The sequence below is a fragment of the Stegastes partitus genome, unplaced genomic scaffold (genome assembly GCF_000690725.1).
Source record: "Stegastes partitus isolate 25-593 unplaced genomic scaffold, Stegastes_partitus-1.0.2 Scaffold2040, whole genome shotgun sequence".
Taxonomy (NCBI): Eukaryota; Metazoa; Chordata; class Actinopteri; family Pomacentridae; genus Stegastes; species Stegastes partitus.
In genome coordinates, this window is record NW_007579771.1 from 3,424 (window position 1) to 19,262 (window position 15,839).

Consider the following 15,839-nt stretch of genomic DNA (forward strand, 5'->3'; position numbering starts at 1 on the left):
CTTCTGACACCATGTTGCATGTTGTGTTATTGCGGTTGTGTAACTGGGTAACGTCTGAATTTATATTTTAATGTAACAACGGGCAGGAGGTATACCAGTGGCAGGTACGTACATCCGCGTAACAACACACACACTGCGCATGTGTAAAAACCTACGGTGTCCCTGAGGGGTCAATCCTGAATATGCACTGCACTCACAGTCAATATTCTACATAACTCAAAGAGCTCAACTAGTTGCTGAGAAACTGGCAGGCTGATAACCAAACGTTAACTAAAGGAGCTCAGACTACAATGCTGAGAAGACTGACTGAAAAGAAAAGGAAAATGCAACAGAAGGTGCTCAGACTAAAGTGCTGAAAGAACTGATTGAAAAGTAACACTAACAAAAGCTGCTCAGACCGAAATACTGAGAAAACGGACTGGCTAACAGAAAAACTAACAGAGGAAAGCAAGCAGGAACTCACTGACGGACTAGAACAACTGAGCTAAATAAAGAGCACACAGGCGAGGCACAGAAACACAACAAATTTATGACGAACTAAGAAACATGCTAAATTACGGTAAATGCAAAAAACTACTGACAGAACGGTAACAGGCTTAACTGGCTCAATACGAGGAGAGTGCGGGGAAGCAACAGCTGGCAACGGAGGACGGCTGAACCAGGAACGAGGACAGACAGGTGTGGTGCGGAGTACGGTTGCAGATCGGCGGCGGCGAGGTGGGAGATGGTCGGTGAGTGGTGGAATTTTGGAGGTGGTGGCGGACGGCGACAGATCCAGCTGGATAGATAAAAAACAGGAATTAGAGCTAGTAGAGCAGGAAAACGGCTAGACGAATGCAAAACTATTACTGACGGCAGATGCAGATGATTACATAGGCAGGTTTACTGGCTTCATGTCAAAATTAAAGCAGATATCCATTTGGAAAATAATTAGTGTCATTTTTTAAATAGTATTCTATTAGTATAATTAGTGTTTACTCTTGTCAATAGTATCACAATTAAGAATGCTACTTAAAAATATTCAGTGATGTAGTTATGTCTGTAGAAACATACAACTATGTTATACTGTAGGGTTGCTCCTTCCCTTCTTGCTGGAATTCACTGAAAATGCAGACGAATTATATATGGCAGACAAACAGATGACACTTCAAATGCCAAATGATTGTAATTTGGACCAACAAACAAACATACAGTGCTGTGAAAAAGTATTCGCCCCCTTCTCAAATTCTTTTTTTATATATATATATTTCCCCCAATATAATGTTTAAAATCATCAAATAAATGTAAATATGATACAAAGATAACCCAAGTAAACACAAAATGCAGTTTTGGATGGGCAGATAAGGAGTGGTCTTTGTTCCTCAACTTAAGTAATGGAACTTCATTACTTGTGATCATCAACAGCTTTTGCCGCAGATGTTTATTTATGACAAGTGTTATCAGTAACTGATGTATAAGTATATGTATATGTAAATATGTTCATGTTCCTTTAATTTTTGGTTTAATGTGCCTATGTATAAGCACTGAAGCACATTTATTGCTATTCCTTGGGCTTATTCTTATTATAGATGTCTGCCCCTCTTTCTGCATTCAAAGTCTGCCTCCTCCCTGGTATTGGAAGTCACCATAGCAACCAGTGACTGACAGGTGATGGGCTGATTGATACTGGACTAAGGACACCAAACACACCTGCCTCCATCTTCAATGTATAATGTTACTGTGTGCTCTATCAGCACATATCTAACAGTAGCTTCTAGGCAAATCAACAGACCTGTTACTAATGAGGGCTGCAAGGTGACTCAGTGGTTAGCACCATCGCCTCGCAGCTAGAAGGTCCCCAGTTCGCGTCCCGGTGAGGACACCTTGGATCTTTCTCCATGTTTGCATGTTCTCCCCATGCAGCGTGGGTTCTCTCTGGGTTCTCCGGCTTCCTCCCACACAGTCCAAAAACATTCATCCAGCCACAGCTGCCCACATCCTGGGTGGCTGTGGCTCAGGGGGTAGAGTGGTTATCCTGTGAGCGCAAGATTTGCAGTTCGATCCCCAGCTCCTCCATGGTTGAAGTGTCCTTGGGCAAGACAATAGCAGGGAAGCGCCTTGAATGGCAGCTCTGTCTCCATTGGTGTATGAACGAGTGAATGAGAAAACATTGTAAAGCGCTTTGAGTACCACCAAGGTAGAAAAGCACTATTTAAGTGCAGACCATTTACCATTTACTAGTACTTAACCCAAATACTAGAGAGGATGTGGCTACTGTGAAGCACTTCATACACACATATTCTGGGGATGCTCTGTTCTTTAACCCTTCTGGGACAGTGTTCATGGTACTATCAGAGAAGTCCTGTGTTACAATATTGAATTGACTTGCACGTCATTTTCTTTACAGAACATGGACCCAAACTTATCCTAAAGTGACAGATATCTCCTAACAATTTTTATGTCAGCAAGAAAAAAGGCGGGCTGCAAGGTGGCGCAGTTGGTAGCACTGTTGCCTCGCAGCAAGAAGGTTGCCGGTTCGCGTCCCGGTGGGGGCACCAGAATCTTTCTGCGTGGAGTTTGCATGTTCTCTCCAGGTTCTCCAACTTCCTCCCACACAGTCCAAAAACATGTTGAGGTTAATTGGTGATTCTAAATTGTCCATAGGTGTGAATGTGAGTGTGCTTGGTTGTCTGTCTCTAAGTGTGGCCCTGCGACAGACTGGCGACCTGTCCAGGGTGTCCCCTGCCTTCGCCCTAAGTTGGCTGGGATAGGCTCCAGCCCCCCCGCGACCCTAATGAGGATTAAGCGGTGTATAGATAATGGATGGATGTAACAAGGCGATGGCTCTGTAGAGAATATCCTATCAACCAATGGGCAGCTATAATTACAAATAGCCAGAACATGGAGCGTACAAGTTTCAGTTTAAGACTCAAGAAGGAAAAATATGAAGCTCTCTGGTAAAAATGGGACATGTACCTCACTACAAGAGGTGTCAACCCGCTTTGTTTTTGATCTATGGCCTATCAAAACAATATTCTCACTTAATCGTCTCTAGTGTTATGCTCCTATCCTCTCAACTGTTGCTGTTCATGTGTTACATACACACTAAATGTGTGCATTTGTGTTTTGGGTTTTTTTTGCTACTTTTTGTAAAAAATAAAAATAAAAAAATAAAATAAAATTCTTTGAAAAAAAGGAAAAAATAAAGTTTAATCCTTATTCTGCCTGTCTCCCGCTCCCTCTGCTCTTCTCACTGCAAGCAACCAGTGACTCCCAGGTGACTGGCTGACTGACACTGGACTACACTTTCAAAGTAGAAGGTCAAATATGTTACTACTGTACTGATAAAGGTTTATGAAAACATGCTGACTTTCAAAATAAAATGTACTTAGATAAATTATACCTTATGTACAACTATAGCAGAACATGTTAACCAGTCAAAGCTATATTGGCACACTCAAAATCTCTTCAGAAATGTTGTAGTTATGTAATTCGTGTACACGTGTCCAGTAATACGAAGTACCAAATGTTACCTCATACTGTGCATTCAACCACTAAGCAACATGTATGTAGTTAGACAAAACTCAGTTGTGTTCTGGGAGTAAACTCACCGCACTCTACAGGCATATTTTTAGTCAAACCAGTTTGTGTGGACAAAAAAGAGCAAGACTAGACTGACAGTTGAGCATCGTCCTATGGTCAGAGCCCCTGAACCACATTGCAGCTCTACAGTTGTAAAAATTTAACTCATAGCTGTAGATAACAGGTGACACAGGTATAATAGGTACAAACACCTAATAACTAATGTGACATTTTTTGTTTTGTGGAAATATCCTTTGGAGTATTTGGAACAAAATTTAACAGTTTGACATCAAGGAAAAAAAGGGAATGAAGAGTCAGAGATTGGAAAGTGAGAACAAAGGTAGAAAGGACATGGCTAGTTGTTCTTGGATGAAATGGCAACCAATCCAAGTGTGGAGTTCCACATGCTTCGGGCAAGCTGTATTGTGATGTGATCCTACCAGATCACACAAGAATAGCAACACATGCATGTGTATCCATCTGTCAGCTGCAGCCATTGAGCCAAGTCACTTTGAGAAGATGAAGGTTGGTCCTGCTCTTAAATGTATTCAGTAAGGCAACAGTTGCTGGGCTGAAATACATAGTGCAGCAAGAAAACAACCCTTTGTCTTATGTGAAATTATCACCATTAAAAAAGTTCTATTCTATTCTATTCTATTACATGTCACTAACTCTGTGTTTCCCCCGAGGTCCGGTGCTTGTTCTCTCACATCTCTCATCTGCAGCTGCTGGCCTCACCGACCCTCAGAATATTTATTGCTCTGTTCTATTGCTTGCTCTCCATTTGATATCCTGCTATCCCCCACCCCCTCATCCCCACTCTCACCCAACCGGTTGAGGCCTTTCCAGAGCCTGGTTCTGTCATAAAAAGAGTATTGAGGCAAATTGAAGAAAAAAGTAAAAAACAATGCTTAAAAGATGGCCATCTTGGAAGCAAGAGGCAATCCAGAAAGGAAAAAAGAAACAAGCAGCCAAGCTTCAACTTTTAGCAACCACTAAACAGTTCCAAACCCAGTAGTTGTTGTAATGGAAATATTTGGACCAACCATTGCTCCAACAATGCTCCTCCATGGCCAGCACCCAGCTAACATCACTGAACCCTTACCTGCAAACACTCAGCCAACAACGCTGCCACTTCACCTGCCAGCACTTAAATATTATCAATATTGCTTCACCATTAAAATAATTCATCATTACCATTTCTGTCCTGTGACATCACTCGTCCTTTCCTTGCAGCAATTCTGAAATGCAGCAACTTACATATTCAACAAGTTATAATTGGATCATAAAATTTTTGTATGACTATTGTTGACTTAATCAAAAATTACTTTGCTATGATTTCAACCTAACCATGGTTGACTCAGCACTACTCACCAGCAGCACTACTGCTGCTCCATCACACAATTGTCTTGTGGCATCCCTGTTCCTCCATCAGTTACAATTACACACTAATAAGATTACTTATATGATAACAGCAAGTAGAAAATATCAGAAGAATTTTTGAGTAGCAGCTGTGGCTTAGATGTTAGAGTGGGTTGTTTACTGATGGCAAGGTTGGCAGTTCAAGCCCCCACCCCTCTGCTTGTCGAAGTGTCCTTGGGCAAGACACTGAACTTGAAGTTGCTCCTACTGGCAGGCGGGCTCTGTCGCCATGAGTGTGAATGGATGAATGAGAACAACACTGTAAAGTGCTTTGAGTACATCTTAAGCACGAAGGAGCTATGTCAGTGCAGACCATTTATGAAATTGAGATGGAGACGAGGTTAACTGCTCGTTTTCATAAAATGTATTTGGTCAGAATTTAGAGTGGGTGACGTCACACCAGCTAAATTTTTCTTTTTCTTCTTTCATCTAGAATCTTGAAAAGTTCAGTATTTTCAAAAAATGTATAAAAATTCCAACTGTGTAAAAACTGTAAAATATATCAAAATACAGATTTAAATGAACTACATCAAAGCCTTGTGACCTGTTTAAAGTAAAGTAACTACTGTAGAATATGCTAGAGCCACATGGATCCAAAGATGGCTGGGTTTGGCAGTTGTCTGGCTGACTTCCCATTCGTGTCAGTGGGGAGTCTGAGAGGCCTTTTATTTATTTATTTATTTATTTATTTTTTAACGAATTTTGTCAAAAATCACATGATGAATCGCTACCAAAAAGTCATAGTGCACTATTCTTGAATAAGCTGCACATTTTGATATTTAATTTATTTGGGTTTTCTAAAAGCTCCAAGATGAGTTAGGTGCCCAAAATTGTGTCAGAAGAGTCTGTAACGATAAGCCAGAGGAATAGCAGTAAGTGTGCTGCAATGCTTATGCATTGGCAAATTTTAAATAGAGAAATCCAACAAATCCATAGTTTCCTTTGGTTTCCCTTTGACCAAACACTTGGCGACAGTGGGAAGGGGGAGAAAAAAAAAACTCTCTTGTAAGGGGAGGGACAAACATTTTTTTTGTCAGAACCAGGCTCTGGGAGGGTGGCCATCTGCCTCAGCCTGTTAGAATGAGGGTAGGGATGGAGTGGGTAAGGGAGTGGCTGGGGTGGGGATGGCAGATACAGAACAGACAAACAATACATAAGAGAACAACAAACACGGTACATATACTGTTTTCTGTGATAAATCCTCAACAGTTTAGACTGCTGTGAACACTAAATTACAATTTGAGACAGGATTATAGCACGTTTTGCTTAGTGGCTGACTGTGATATTAACAATTTTCACATTTTATCAAACCTTTTTATACAAGACACCAGAATTTTTTCCACTGTTGGACATTTAATAGCACTATGAAGTGCATACATTGTAAATTCAGCACTTCACTAAATTCAGCAAAGTAATGCATGACCACAACTGATATTTTATTGCTCTCTTCTGGACAAATAACATTTCTGTCACTGGAATGAGCTGTGTCAAACAGCACATGAGCAAAGACACAGCATTGTTCTGGGTAACTTGATTGTTCATGCATTTAAATGAGCTCCCAGGGCTGTGTTCTGTATTTGTAGAGATTCATTCTCCACCTAAATGTAAGAAAAGGTAATATGTAATAAATGTAAGTGTAAATATATGCAATTAATGTGTGTTCAAAAGACCATAATAAGGAAAAGAGCAGTATGGTCCTGTTAGTTATCAAGAGCCGTACGTCCTATTCCTGCTTTAGTCCTCATCACTGCCCATCTCTAAAGGATCAAAGGTTGGGTCATCCTCATCCAAATCCAGGTCCTCAATGTCCTGGAATAGTGACTCATCCACTTCAACACTGTTTCCAGCTGCAGAAGAAAGCAAGCATGTGTTAGGAACTAATGCTGAGAATAAATCACTCTTCCAATATATCCACACTGATCTTAAAGTATTAGCTGCTCTGTCCCTTATTCCTTTAATCATCTTTTATTTGTGACTCTTGCAATGCTCAGTAGCACCACAAGCTCCCAAATTATATCCTAGGTCACTGCAGTGTCAAACAGTAGAGAAAATTTTAACAACTGACAATTAGACATTAGACTACAATTTCTTTTAAAACAGCACCTTATGACAACAAATATCATCTAGATGGATGAAAAACCAATACAGTCAAATGCTTTGAGAAATGTTAATTTTTGGTTACTACTTGGACCCCAAGCCTCAATTCACCGAATTCCCTACATCTGACCATCTTCAATTTGACTGATATTTTCTTAAAATGGTGAATATTGATCGAGTTGACCATCTGTAAAATCTGGGGTCATAGGTAACATTAGTTTAAGTTAAAAAAAATGCATACAATGTATTATTGCTCCCAACTTTATCAATACAATGTTGCTATGTGACTAACAAGGTTAGAATGAACTAAAACAGATGTTGATCAAAAACAAGTAAAAACATATAGTGTTGAACAAATTTATTAGACCACTAACCAATGTATGGATAATGCCACAGCTACCCTTAATTAACTGCATTGGCAATTACCAAAATCATTTTGTGTGTGGGGGGGAGCTCGCCAGAGAGTGTCTGGTGGGGCTCGATGGGGTTCAGTCAGGCACAGCCCAAAGAAACAACAATCAACCACTGCCAGAGGGCCAAGCACCCACATGGCAAGAAATCAGGGTCGGGTGCTATACCCACCGGGCACTAGGCAGGCGCAAGCGTCTGGGTGTAATGCCCTCTGGTGGCGTAGACGACCTCACTGGCGGGGAAAGAACCTGAGCTGGTACGGGAGGTGGAGTGTCACTGGCTAGATATAGTTGAGCTCACCTCCATAGTTCTCCTGGAGGATTTCAAAGCTCACGTGGGCAATGATGGAGAAACCTGAAGGGGGGTGATTGGAAGGAACAGCCTGCCCGATCTGAACCCGTGTAGAGTTTTGATATTGAACTTCTGTGCTAGTCATAGACTCGCCATAACTAACACCATGTTTGAACATAAGGTAGCTCATAAGAGCACTTGGTACCAGAGCACCTTAGGCCACAGGTCAATGAGCGACTTTGTAGTCATGTCATCAGACCGGCGGCCATATGTCTCAAACACTTGGGTGAAGAGAAGAGCAGAGCTGTCAGCTGATGGTGAGTTAGATCCTATGGCAGGGAAGGCTGCCGGCCAGACCTGGTAAACCCAAACCTGTAGTGAGGATGAACTGGGAACATCTGGCGGAGGCCCCTGTCCGTGGGGTTTTCAACTCCCACCTCCGGAAGAATTTCTCCTGCATCCTGGGGGACATGGAGTCAGAGCAGGCCATGTTAAAAGCCTCCATTCCAGAAGAGGCTGCAACCAGAAGGTCATTGGTGCCTGTCGTGGCGGCAACCCCAAAACCTGCTGGTGGATACTAGTGGTGAGGGAAGCCATCAGGCTGAAGAAGGAGACTGGGAAGGGATATTGTTGGGCGGTGGAAAGAGCACTTCGAGGAACTCCTGAACCCGGTAAACACGTTGTCTGCAGAGAGGGCAAAGTCTGAAGGGTCTTTGTCTACATCTGTGGTAGAGGTCACCAAGGTAGTTAAGAAGCTCCTGGGTGGCAAAGCACCAGCTGGGGACGAGATTCACCCCGAGATGCTAAAGGCTCTGGACATTGTTGGACTGTGATGCCTGACACGTCTCTGGAGTGGCAGACCAGGTTGGTGGTTCCCATTTTCAAAAAAGGGGTACTGGAGAGTGTGTTCCATCTACCGGGGTATCACACTTCTCAGCCTCTGCAGGAAAGTTTACTCTAGGGTGCTGGAAGGGAGGCTCCGACTGACTGTTAAACCTTGGATTCAGAGAGAGCAATGCGGATTCCGTCCTGGTTGTGGAACAGTGGACCAGCTCTTTACCCTTACGAAGCTGCTGAGGGGGGCATGGGAGTTTGATCAGTCAGTCCACATGTATTTTGTTGATCTGGAGAAGGCCTACGACCATGTCCCCCGAGGGGCTCTGTGGAGGTTACTGAGGGAATATAGGGTACCAGGCTTGCTGATACAAGCCATTCGGTCCTTGTACAACCAAAGTGAGAGCTGTGTCAGCATTCTCGGCACAACGTCAGACATGTTCCCAGTGGGTGTTGGACTCCGCCAGGGCTGCCCCTCATCTCCGATCCTGTTTGTGGTGTTCATGGACAGGATCTCAAGGCGCAGCCGGGGTGAGGAGGGTGTCCGGTTTGGGGCCCTCAGGATTGTGTCTCTGCTCATTGCAGATGATGTGGAACTGCTGGCTCATAAGACCGAGACCTTCAGCACACAATGTAGTTGTTTGCAGGCGAGTGTGTAGTTGTGGGGATGCAGGTCAGCACCCTCAATTCAAAGGCCATGGTTCTCTGTCAGCTCCTTCCAGGTTGGGGGCGGGAGTTGCTTCCCCAATTGAAGGAGTTTAAGTATCTGGGGATTTTGTTCACGAGTGATTTGAAAATGGAGTGTGAGATGGACAGGTGGCTTGTGACGTGAGCAGTAATGCAGGTGTTGTACCAGACCGTCATCGTGGTGAAGAGGGAGCTTAGGCCGCAAGGAGTTCCCATCTACATTCCAATCCTCACCTATGGTCATGAGCTCTGGGTAGTGACCGAAAGAACAAGATCGCGGATACAAGCTGCCGAAATGAGCTTCCTCCACACGGTGGCTGGGCTCAGCCTTAGAGATAGGGTGAGAAGCTTGGACATCCGGAGGGAGCTCGGAGTAGAGCCACTGCTCCTTTGCGTCGAAAGGAGCCAGTTCCAGTGGTTTGGACATCTGGACATGTCTCTGAGAAGGCTTCATCTGGAGGTTTTCCAAGCACCTCTGCCTGGGAGGAGACCCTGGGGCAGACCCAGAACCATCTGGAGGGATCATATTTCTTGGCTGGTCTGGGAAAGCCTCGGGATCCCCCAGGAAGAACTGTAAAGCGCTGCCGGGGGGGACGGACGTCTGGAATGACCTGCTCCGCCTGCTGCCTCCGCTACCCGACCCCAGATAAATGGCAAAAAATGGATGGATTTTTTATGTTTCTGTAATGGTTAATACATTGGTATGTTGAAGCTCTTTAACTAAAATTATATTTTTAATTATAAAATATAATTATTATTGTTATCCTTGAATTTCAAAATTTAAAGTTTTTTTTAAATAAAAAAAAGAAAAAACAGTTAAGCACACTGTCATTTCTTGATTAAGATGTCAAATTATACTTATCTACTTGCATTCCTCAACAGAAAAATTAGTTGTAGTGGTTGAATGTTATGCTTTGTTATAATTTCTGACTTCTCAGAGAAGCCCAGTGAGCTGCCTCAAATTTGGGTATAAAAAGGTGAATTCAGTTTGATATTCCTCATTCTTGTTGAAAATGGTAAAAAAGCTCACTGAAAATAAAAGAGTCCATATTAAAGGACTTCATGATGCTGGATGATCTCTGAGACAAAACGGGAAAGACAAAGTGTTCTCACAATGTGGTCAAGTATGCTTTGGAGTCAATTGCCAAGACTGGTACTTACAAAATGCGTCAAAGGAGAGGCAGGAAACAAAAGTTAACTGACGCAGATGTCAGACACCTCAAAATTGTACGTACTACAGACAGAAGGAAGACCACTGCTGATCTTCAGGCAGAGATAAATGCGTCTAGATCAGTATGAGAAAGTCTCGAGAATGACCATAAGCAGACGACTGATGGAACAAGGCTTAAAAGAAAGAACAGCTGCTAGCTAAGAAGGCCTGCAAACATCAAGAATCGCCTCAGATTTGCCATACAGAACAAACACTGGACTGTTGGTAACTGGAAGAAGGTACTCTGAACAGATGTACCACTACTCATAAAATTATTTCAAGCACTATGAGTTGGAAAACCATGATTTTTTTTTTTTTTTAGCCCAGTACCAATATTATATAACTCTTACAGCTGGGACTGCTTTCACAGTGCTTTTACCTCTCATACCTGCTCAATGCATGTTCAAATACTGGCCATAAATGCAAAAAAGTGAATTTAAGCATTTAATCATTAAGCATGCCTCTGTCTGACACCATACTCAACATTTTTAAAACTCCTATTGGTGTCAATCACAGGGAAAGGAAATGCTTTTAGGGTAACACTAAAGGTTCTAAGGTTGGTGGAATATTAGAATTGGAAAAAAAGGACATTTTTTTGGCCACATTTGCACCATCAAATCAGTGGTTTGTATTATTCTATCTAACCATGGTTCTATCATTAAAGACAATATGTATATATCAATGAGCCTACAGGACATTATGTCTCAAGTTATGGCACTTCATTGCTCCGCAGACTGGCGTAAAGAATACGGCACAAAAATGGGCATGGCCTCACCCCTCCTCAAGACTTTGTAACTCATATCTGTGACCCCAGATTTTACACGTCAGAAAAGAAATCTGACAAATATTTTTAAAAATTTGGTGAAATAAATATACCATCTTCAAGGAACTGAATGTCAGATGTGTCCAGGTTGTGGTCTCTCTCAAACAGCTGTTTACCTGGTGAAGAAAAGATTACATGTGTTTCAGTTAGTAATTTCTGCAGTCAAATTTTCAAGTTGTGAGCCTTGACTGAGAACTGTTTTTAGGTAACAGTATCAGGTTTACCAGTGAGTTTGGGTTTTCCTGCCTGCTCCTCCTCTTTCTGTTTTTTCCTCCTCAGCTCAGCCATGTCCAGCTCAAACTTGGCTTTCCATGCCAGAAAGTTCTCAATGGTTACAACCGTGCCCTGGAACTCCACCTATCAAACACATACCATGATATTACTCAATTATATTTGTAAGAAGCTTTTTTGACTACATGAAGTTCTTGACCTAAAACTGAATCCTATTACTGCCCTTGACCTAAACAAACCTGGAAGGGGTTAAGCCTCAAATTGACAAGTTCAATTTGGGGCTCACAGGATGCTCACAGAAAGCTACTGCAGAAACAATTTTGGAACTTGAGAAAACTAGAAATGGCATGCAACATTATATCCTTGAATTAGAATGTAAGATGATAAAACATTTTTAATCCCAAAGGAAATTCTTTCGGTAAAAATATGACTGGAATTAAACATGTCAATGTAAGCAAAATATGACTTATCCCTGTTTTTACTTTCTCTGCCTCCTCTGCCTCTCTCTCTTTCCGCCGTTTTTCTTCTTCTCGCCTGTTTTTCATCACATCCACAATTTCATTGAGTTTATCCTGAACAGCTGTCACCAGGGTGAAAATCATCACCATGCCCAGATTTTCTTCAGCCTGCAGAAAAACATACAAATATTCCCAAATATTCATATTCAGCCTGCAGAAAAACAAACACATATTGTTGACACTAAATACATTCTATTATAACTGCATACCTATAACCACTGACACACTTTCTTTTTGAGGAAACAGAGTCCAGGTACAAGGGGTAGGAATCCCCCATCACTAGAGCTGTCGTTAGAAATGCAGTCAAGAATTTGGATATTGTTTGGCTATCCTGGTTGACACACCGTTCCAACTGTGCATGAGGGTCAGGGATAGTGCCACTGGATTGACAGGGATAGTGCTACTGGATTGAGAGATGTAGGTGGTGGTCCCCCTTTTCAAGAAAGGGTGTGAGCCGACTTAAGGAGGAATCACATTTCTCAGCCTCCCTGGGCTGATATATGCCTGTATGCTGGGGAGGAGGTCCTACCTGTTACCTGAACCTTAGATTCAGTCGGAAGAGTATGTCCTGGCTGAGGAACATTGAACCATCTCCTTAACCTGTCAAGAAAACTGGTGCATGGGAGTTTGCCAAACCATTCTTTGTGGACACTTGTTACTCTTTTGTTGTATGTACATGTTGCATGCCATTCCGCTAGGGGGCTCTAGTACTCCTGAAGCACATTATTGTGGTAGTGAAGTAACTAGGTTGCCGGCGGTGATCACGGTGCAGTTGAACATGGCAGAGGCTAAATAAGTTTGTTCTGAACTAAATGTGGAGTTGCCTTTGCACTAACACACTTATCTATGACAGTGGAGAGAGTGACTGAAATAAAAAGACTTCAGATGGATAGGGTTAGGAGCTTGATCGATGGAGAACGTCTCAGAGTAGAACCGCTGCTGCTCTGTATTAAATGAAGACCAGATGAGGCGGTTTAGCTATTGTCCAGGTGCCTGAAGGACACAAACCATGTCAAATGTTTTGGAAATGTTTTGGGCATGTCCAACAGAGAGGACAGGATACACCCAGATCCAGATGAGTGGTAGAAATCGAATGGATAGACATATTACCATCAGATAGCAGCTCGTTTGTTTTGTCAGCTTTTCAGTCTGGGTCTGAGCACCTCTCTGTGTGACTGGAATCTGGATTTCCTGTCACAAGAACCCAAGTGGTCCGGGTGGCCAGACACGTTTCTAGTCCCTGCACCCTGAACCTGCACCACAGCCTCCCAGGGGTGTGTCCTCAGCCCTTTTCTCTTCTCCCTGTACACACATGACTGTGTAGCTACGAAGAGCTCAAATATTATTGTAAAATTTGCAGATGACAGAGTCGTGGACAGTAACAATGATGAGCACAATGATGTACACAGAGGAGGCTGACAACCTGTCATAGTGGTGTCAGACTAACAACCTGCTGCTGAATGTGAGTGAAACCAACTGGACTTTGGGAAAACCAGCAGAGGAACTACACTCCACAGAGGATTAGTGGAACACTTGTGGAGAGGGTGTGCAGCTTCAAGTACTTGGAAATGAACATCTCTGGGGATCTGTCATGGTCAGAGACAACCAGGTGGAGAAGGCGAGGCTGCGCCTTTATCACCTCAGACAGCTGAGGAAATTCAGTCTCTCTGAAGGTCCTGAGGGTGTTTTACAATGGAATGGTGGAGAGCGCTCTGACTGGGAACATCACCCAGTGGAATGAGAGCAGCACTGCCTGCGACTGGAGAGCCCTGCAGAGGGTGCTAAGGTCAGCAGGGCACACCATGGGCACAGCGCTCCCCACCCTTGAGGACATCTACACTAAAAGGAGCATGGTCAGGAAAAATAGGATCAAGGAGAACTCCCACCACCCCAGCAATGGACTGTTGGAGTGGCTATACTCTGACCTAAGGAACATCAAGGCAAACACAAAAAGACTCAGAGAGAGTTTCTTTTGTCATGCTGTCAGGACTATGAACTCTGACCTCAGGTCAAAATCTAAACCAGAGCACAAAACACCTCATCTGTACTACAGCACAATGGATTAATGTAAATACGTAAACAACGTGTAGGTCTATGCGCACACTTGCACACACACACACACACACACACACACACACACACACACACACACATACAGAAATAAAAAAAAAAAACTTTTGAGTAGCAACATACCGAGATGAGGTATGACAAAAACAAGAAACTTATTTTGAACTGCATTTTAACTATTGACAGACCTGCTGCTGTAGTAAGGTGATAATGTCCTCCATGTCACTGTCATCGAGGTTTTCCTGGGAGTGGATCTCCCACAGTGGAGGTTCATCTGGGTATTTCCCTACATATGTGAATTTTAACGTTGCTTCTACAGCTGCAAAAAGAAAACAGGCACCTTATATTAAACCTTTTTTTTCTAACTTTATTATCCTGACTAAAATCTCCTATCACTGACAATTGCTTAATCAACAAATGTGCTGTCATGACACGTTGTTTTACTGTCTGTTTGCAATGGAAGACACTTAGCAACCACACATCATATACTTACTTTCACCATTTTCCCCTGCATCTGATGTTACAGTGATGGTGAAGCTGGTGGGATCCTCTGAGAGCACTGCAAATACACATGCATTTGTAAGATAACTTCTACCATTTGCTATTTGATAAAGCGGTATACCTTAACTTCCCATATGCAAATAAAAAGATCTTATTGCACACTACCTACTGACATCAGGCATAATGCTGTTAAGACTACCACAGGTACACCATTCTACTCTGAGGGCATTAATATAAGTTTATGTCATGCATTTTTTAAAAACTCAGAGCAGACGGTAACCACGGACGAGTGCAGTATAAGAAACTCTCAAGTTAAGCCTGTCATCCCTTCAGTGGCTTCAGGGATTATATATATTCTTTGATTGTGATATTGTTTTAATTGATAAAATTCGCAGTTTTGCGCATTAATCCACACTCAATAGCCCACTACGGACTGAGTCACTTTTTTATATAGCTTGTTTAACGATCAGTAATTCTCTTTGGTCTTATCACCAAAAAGCAAACTTGTTTTTGTGAATGATTTTGCTTGACAACTGTACTTGAACTGTTGCTTGGAATACAGTAATGCAGTACCATTCATTCCTTTTACAGTGTGCTTTACGTATCTAAAAACGTTTTGAGCATCTTTATATGCCGAATTTATCAGCAGTTTCTCGGCTATTTTAGAAAATGCATGTTATGTATTTTATCTATTTAGTGTGGTGTCCTACGTTTAGAGAGCATTACACCTAATCTAAATGGAGTTTTGTGTATTTCTCTGTCCTTGTAAGATACAGTAAAAGACCCTGCAATAACTTTTCTGTAACAGCTCTATTTCTGGCATCTAGCTCGAAACTTACATTGAAAATAAATCTGAACAACTGGGTGTCAAAAAAATAGTAAACGATGTTTACTGTGTTTATGGTTCGTCCTCCCTATCCTAGCAAGCTAACTAGCATACAATTGCTAACAGTGACTTAACTATCATTGTCTTGCTAACGTTACGTTGATGCAGTTCAAACCTGTGAAAGAGTCTGGGTAGATGGACTCCATGGCTTCAAGTTCATTCCTTTGCTCTTCGGCGTAGTCTGTCATTTTGTGTAGCGGCAGATTATTTAGAAGTTAGCAAAATCATACCGCTAGATTGAAGCTAACACGCCGTGCTACAGTCACGCGACAGCGATCGATGATAACGTGGTTCGAACTT

At 42.4% G+C, this 15,839-nt stretch overlaps 1 protein-coding gene across 2 annotated transcripts; it reads right to left on the bottom strand.

The window, feature by feature from the left end:
- Positions 1-6,316: 6,316 nt before the first annotated feature.
- Positions 6,317-15,826, bottom strand: rwdd1 (RWD domain containing 1). 2 transcript variants are annotated; one of them, XM_008303594.1, is made up of 8 exons: positions 15,655-15,826; positions 14,646-14,711; positions 14,341-14,471; positions 12,050-12,193; positions 11,561-11,693; positions 11,390-11,452; positions 6,704-6,830; positions 6,317-6,581 (listed from the first exon to the last, which is right to left on the bottom strand). In XM_008303594.1, exons 1-7 carry the CDS (start codon positions 15,725-15,727, stop codon positions 6,718-6,720), a joined length of 723 nt encoding a protein of 240 aa, XP_008301816.1. In that variant the 5' UTR covers positions 15,728-15,826; the 3' UTR covers positions 6,317-6,581; positions 6,704-6,717. The 2 variants fall into 2 exon arrangements, with proteins under 2 accessions (XP_008301816.1, XP_008301815.1); XM_008303593.1 differs by having other exon boundaries at positions 6,317-6,830.
- Positions 15,827-15,839: the final 13 nt, after the last annotated feature.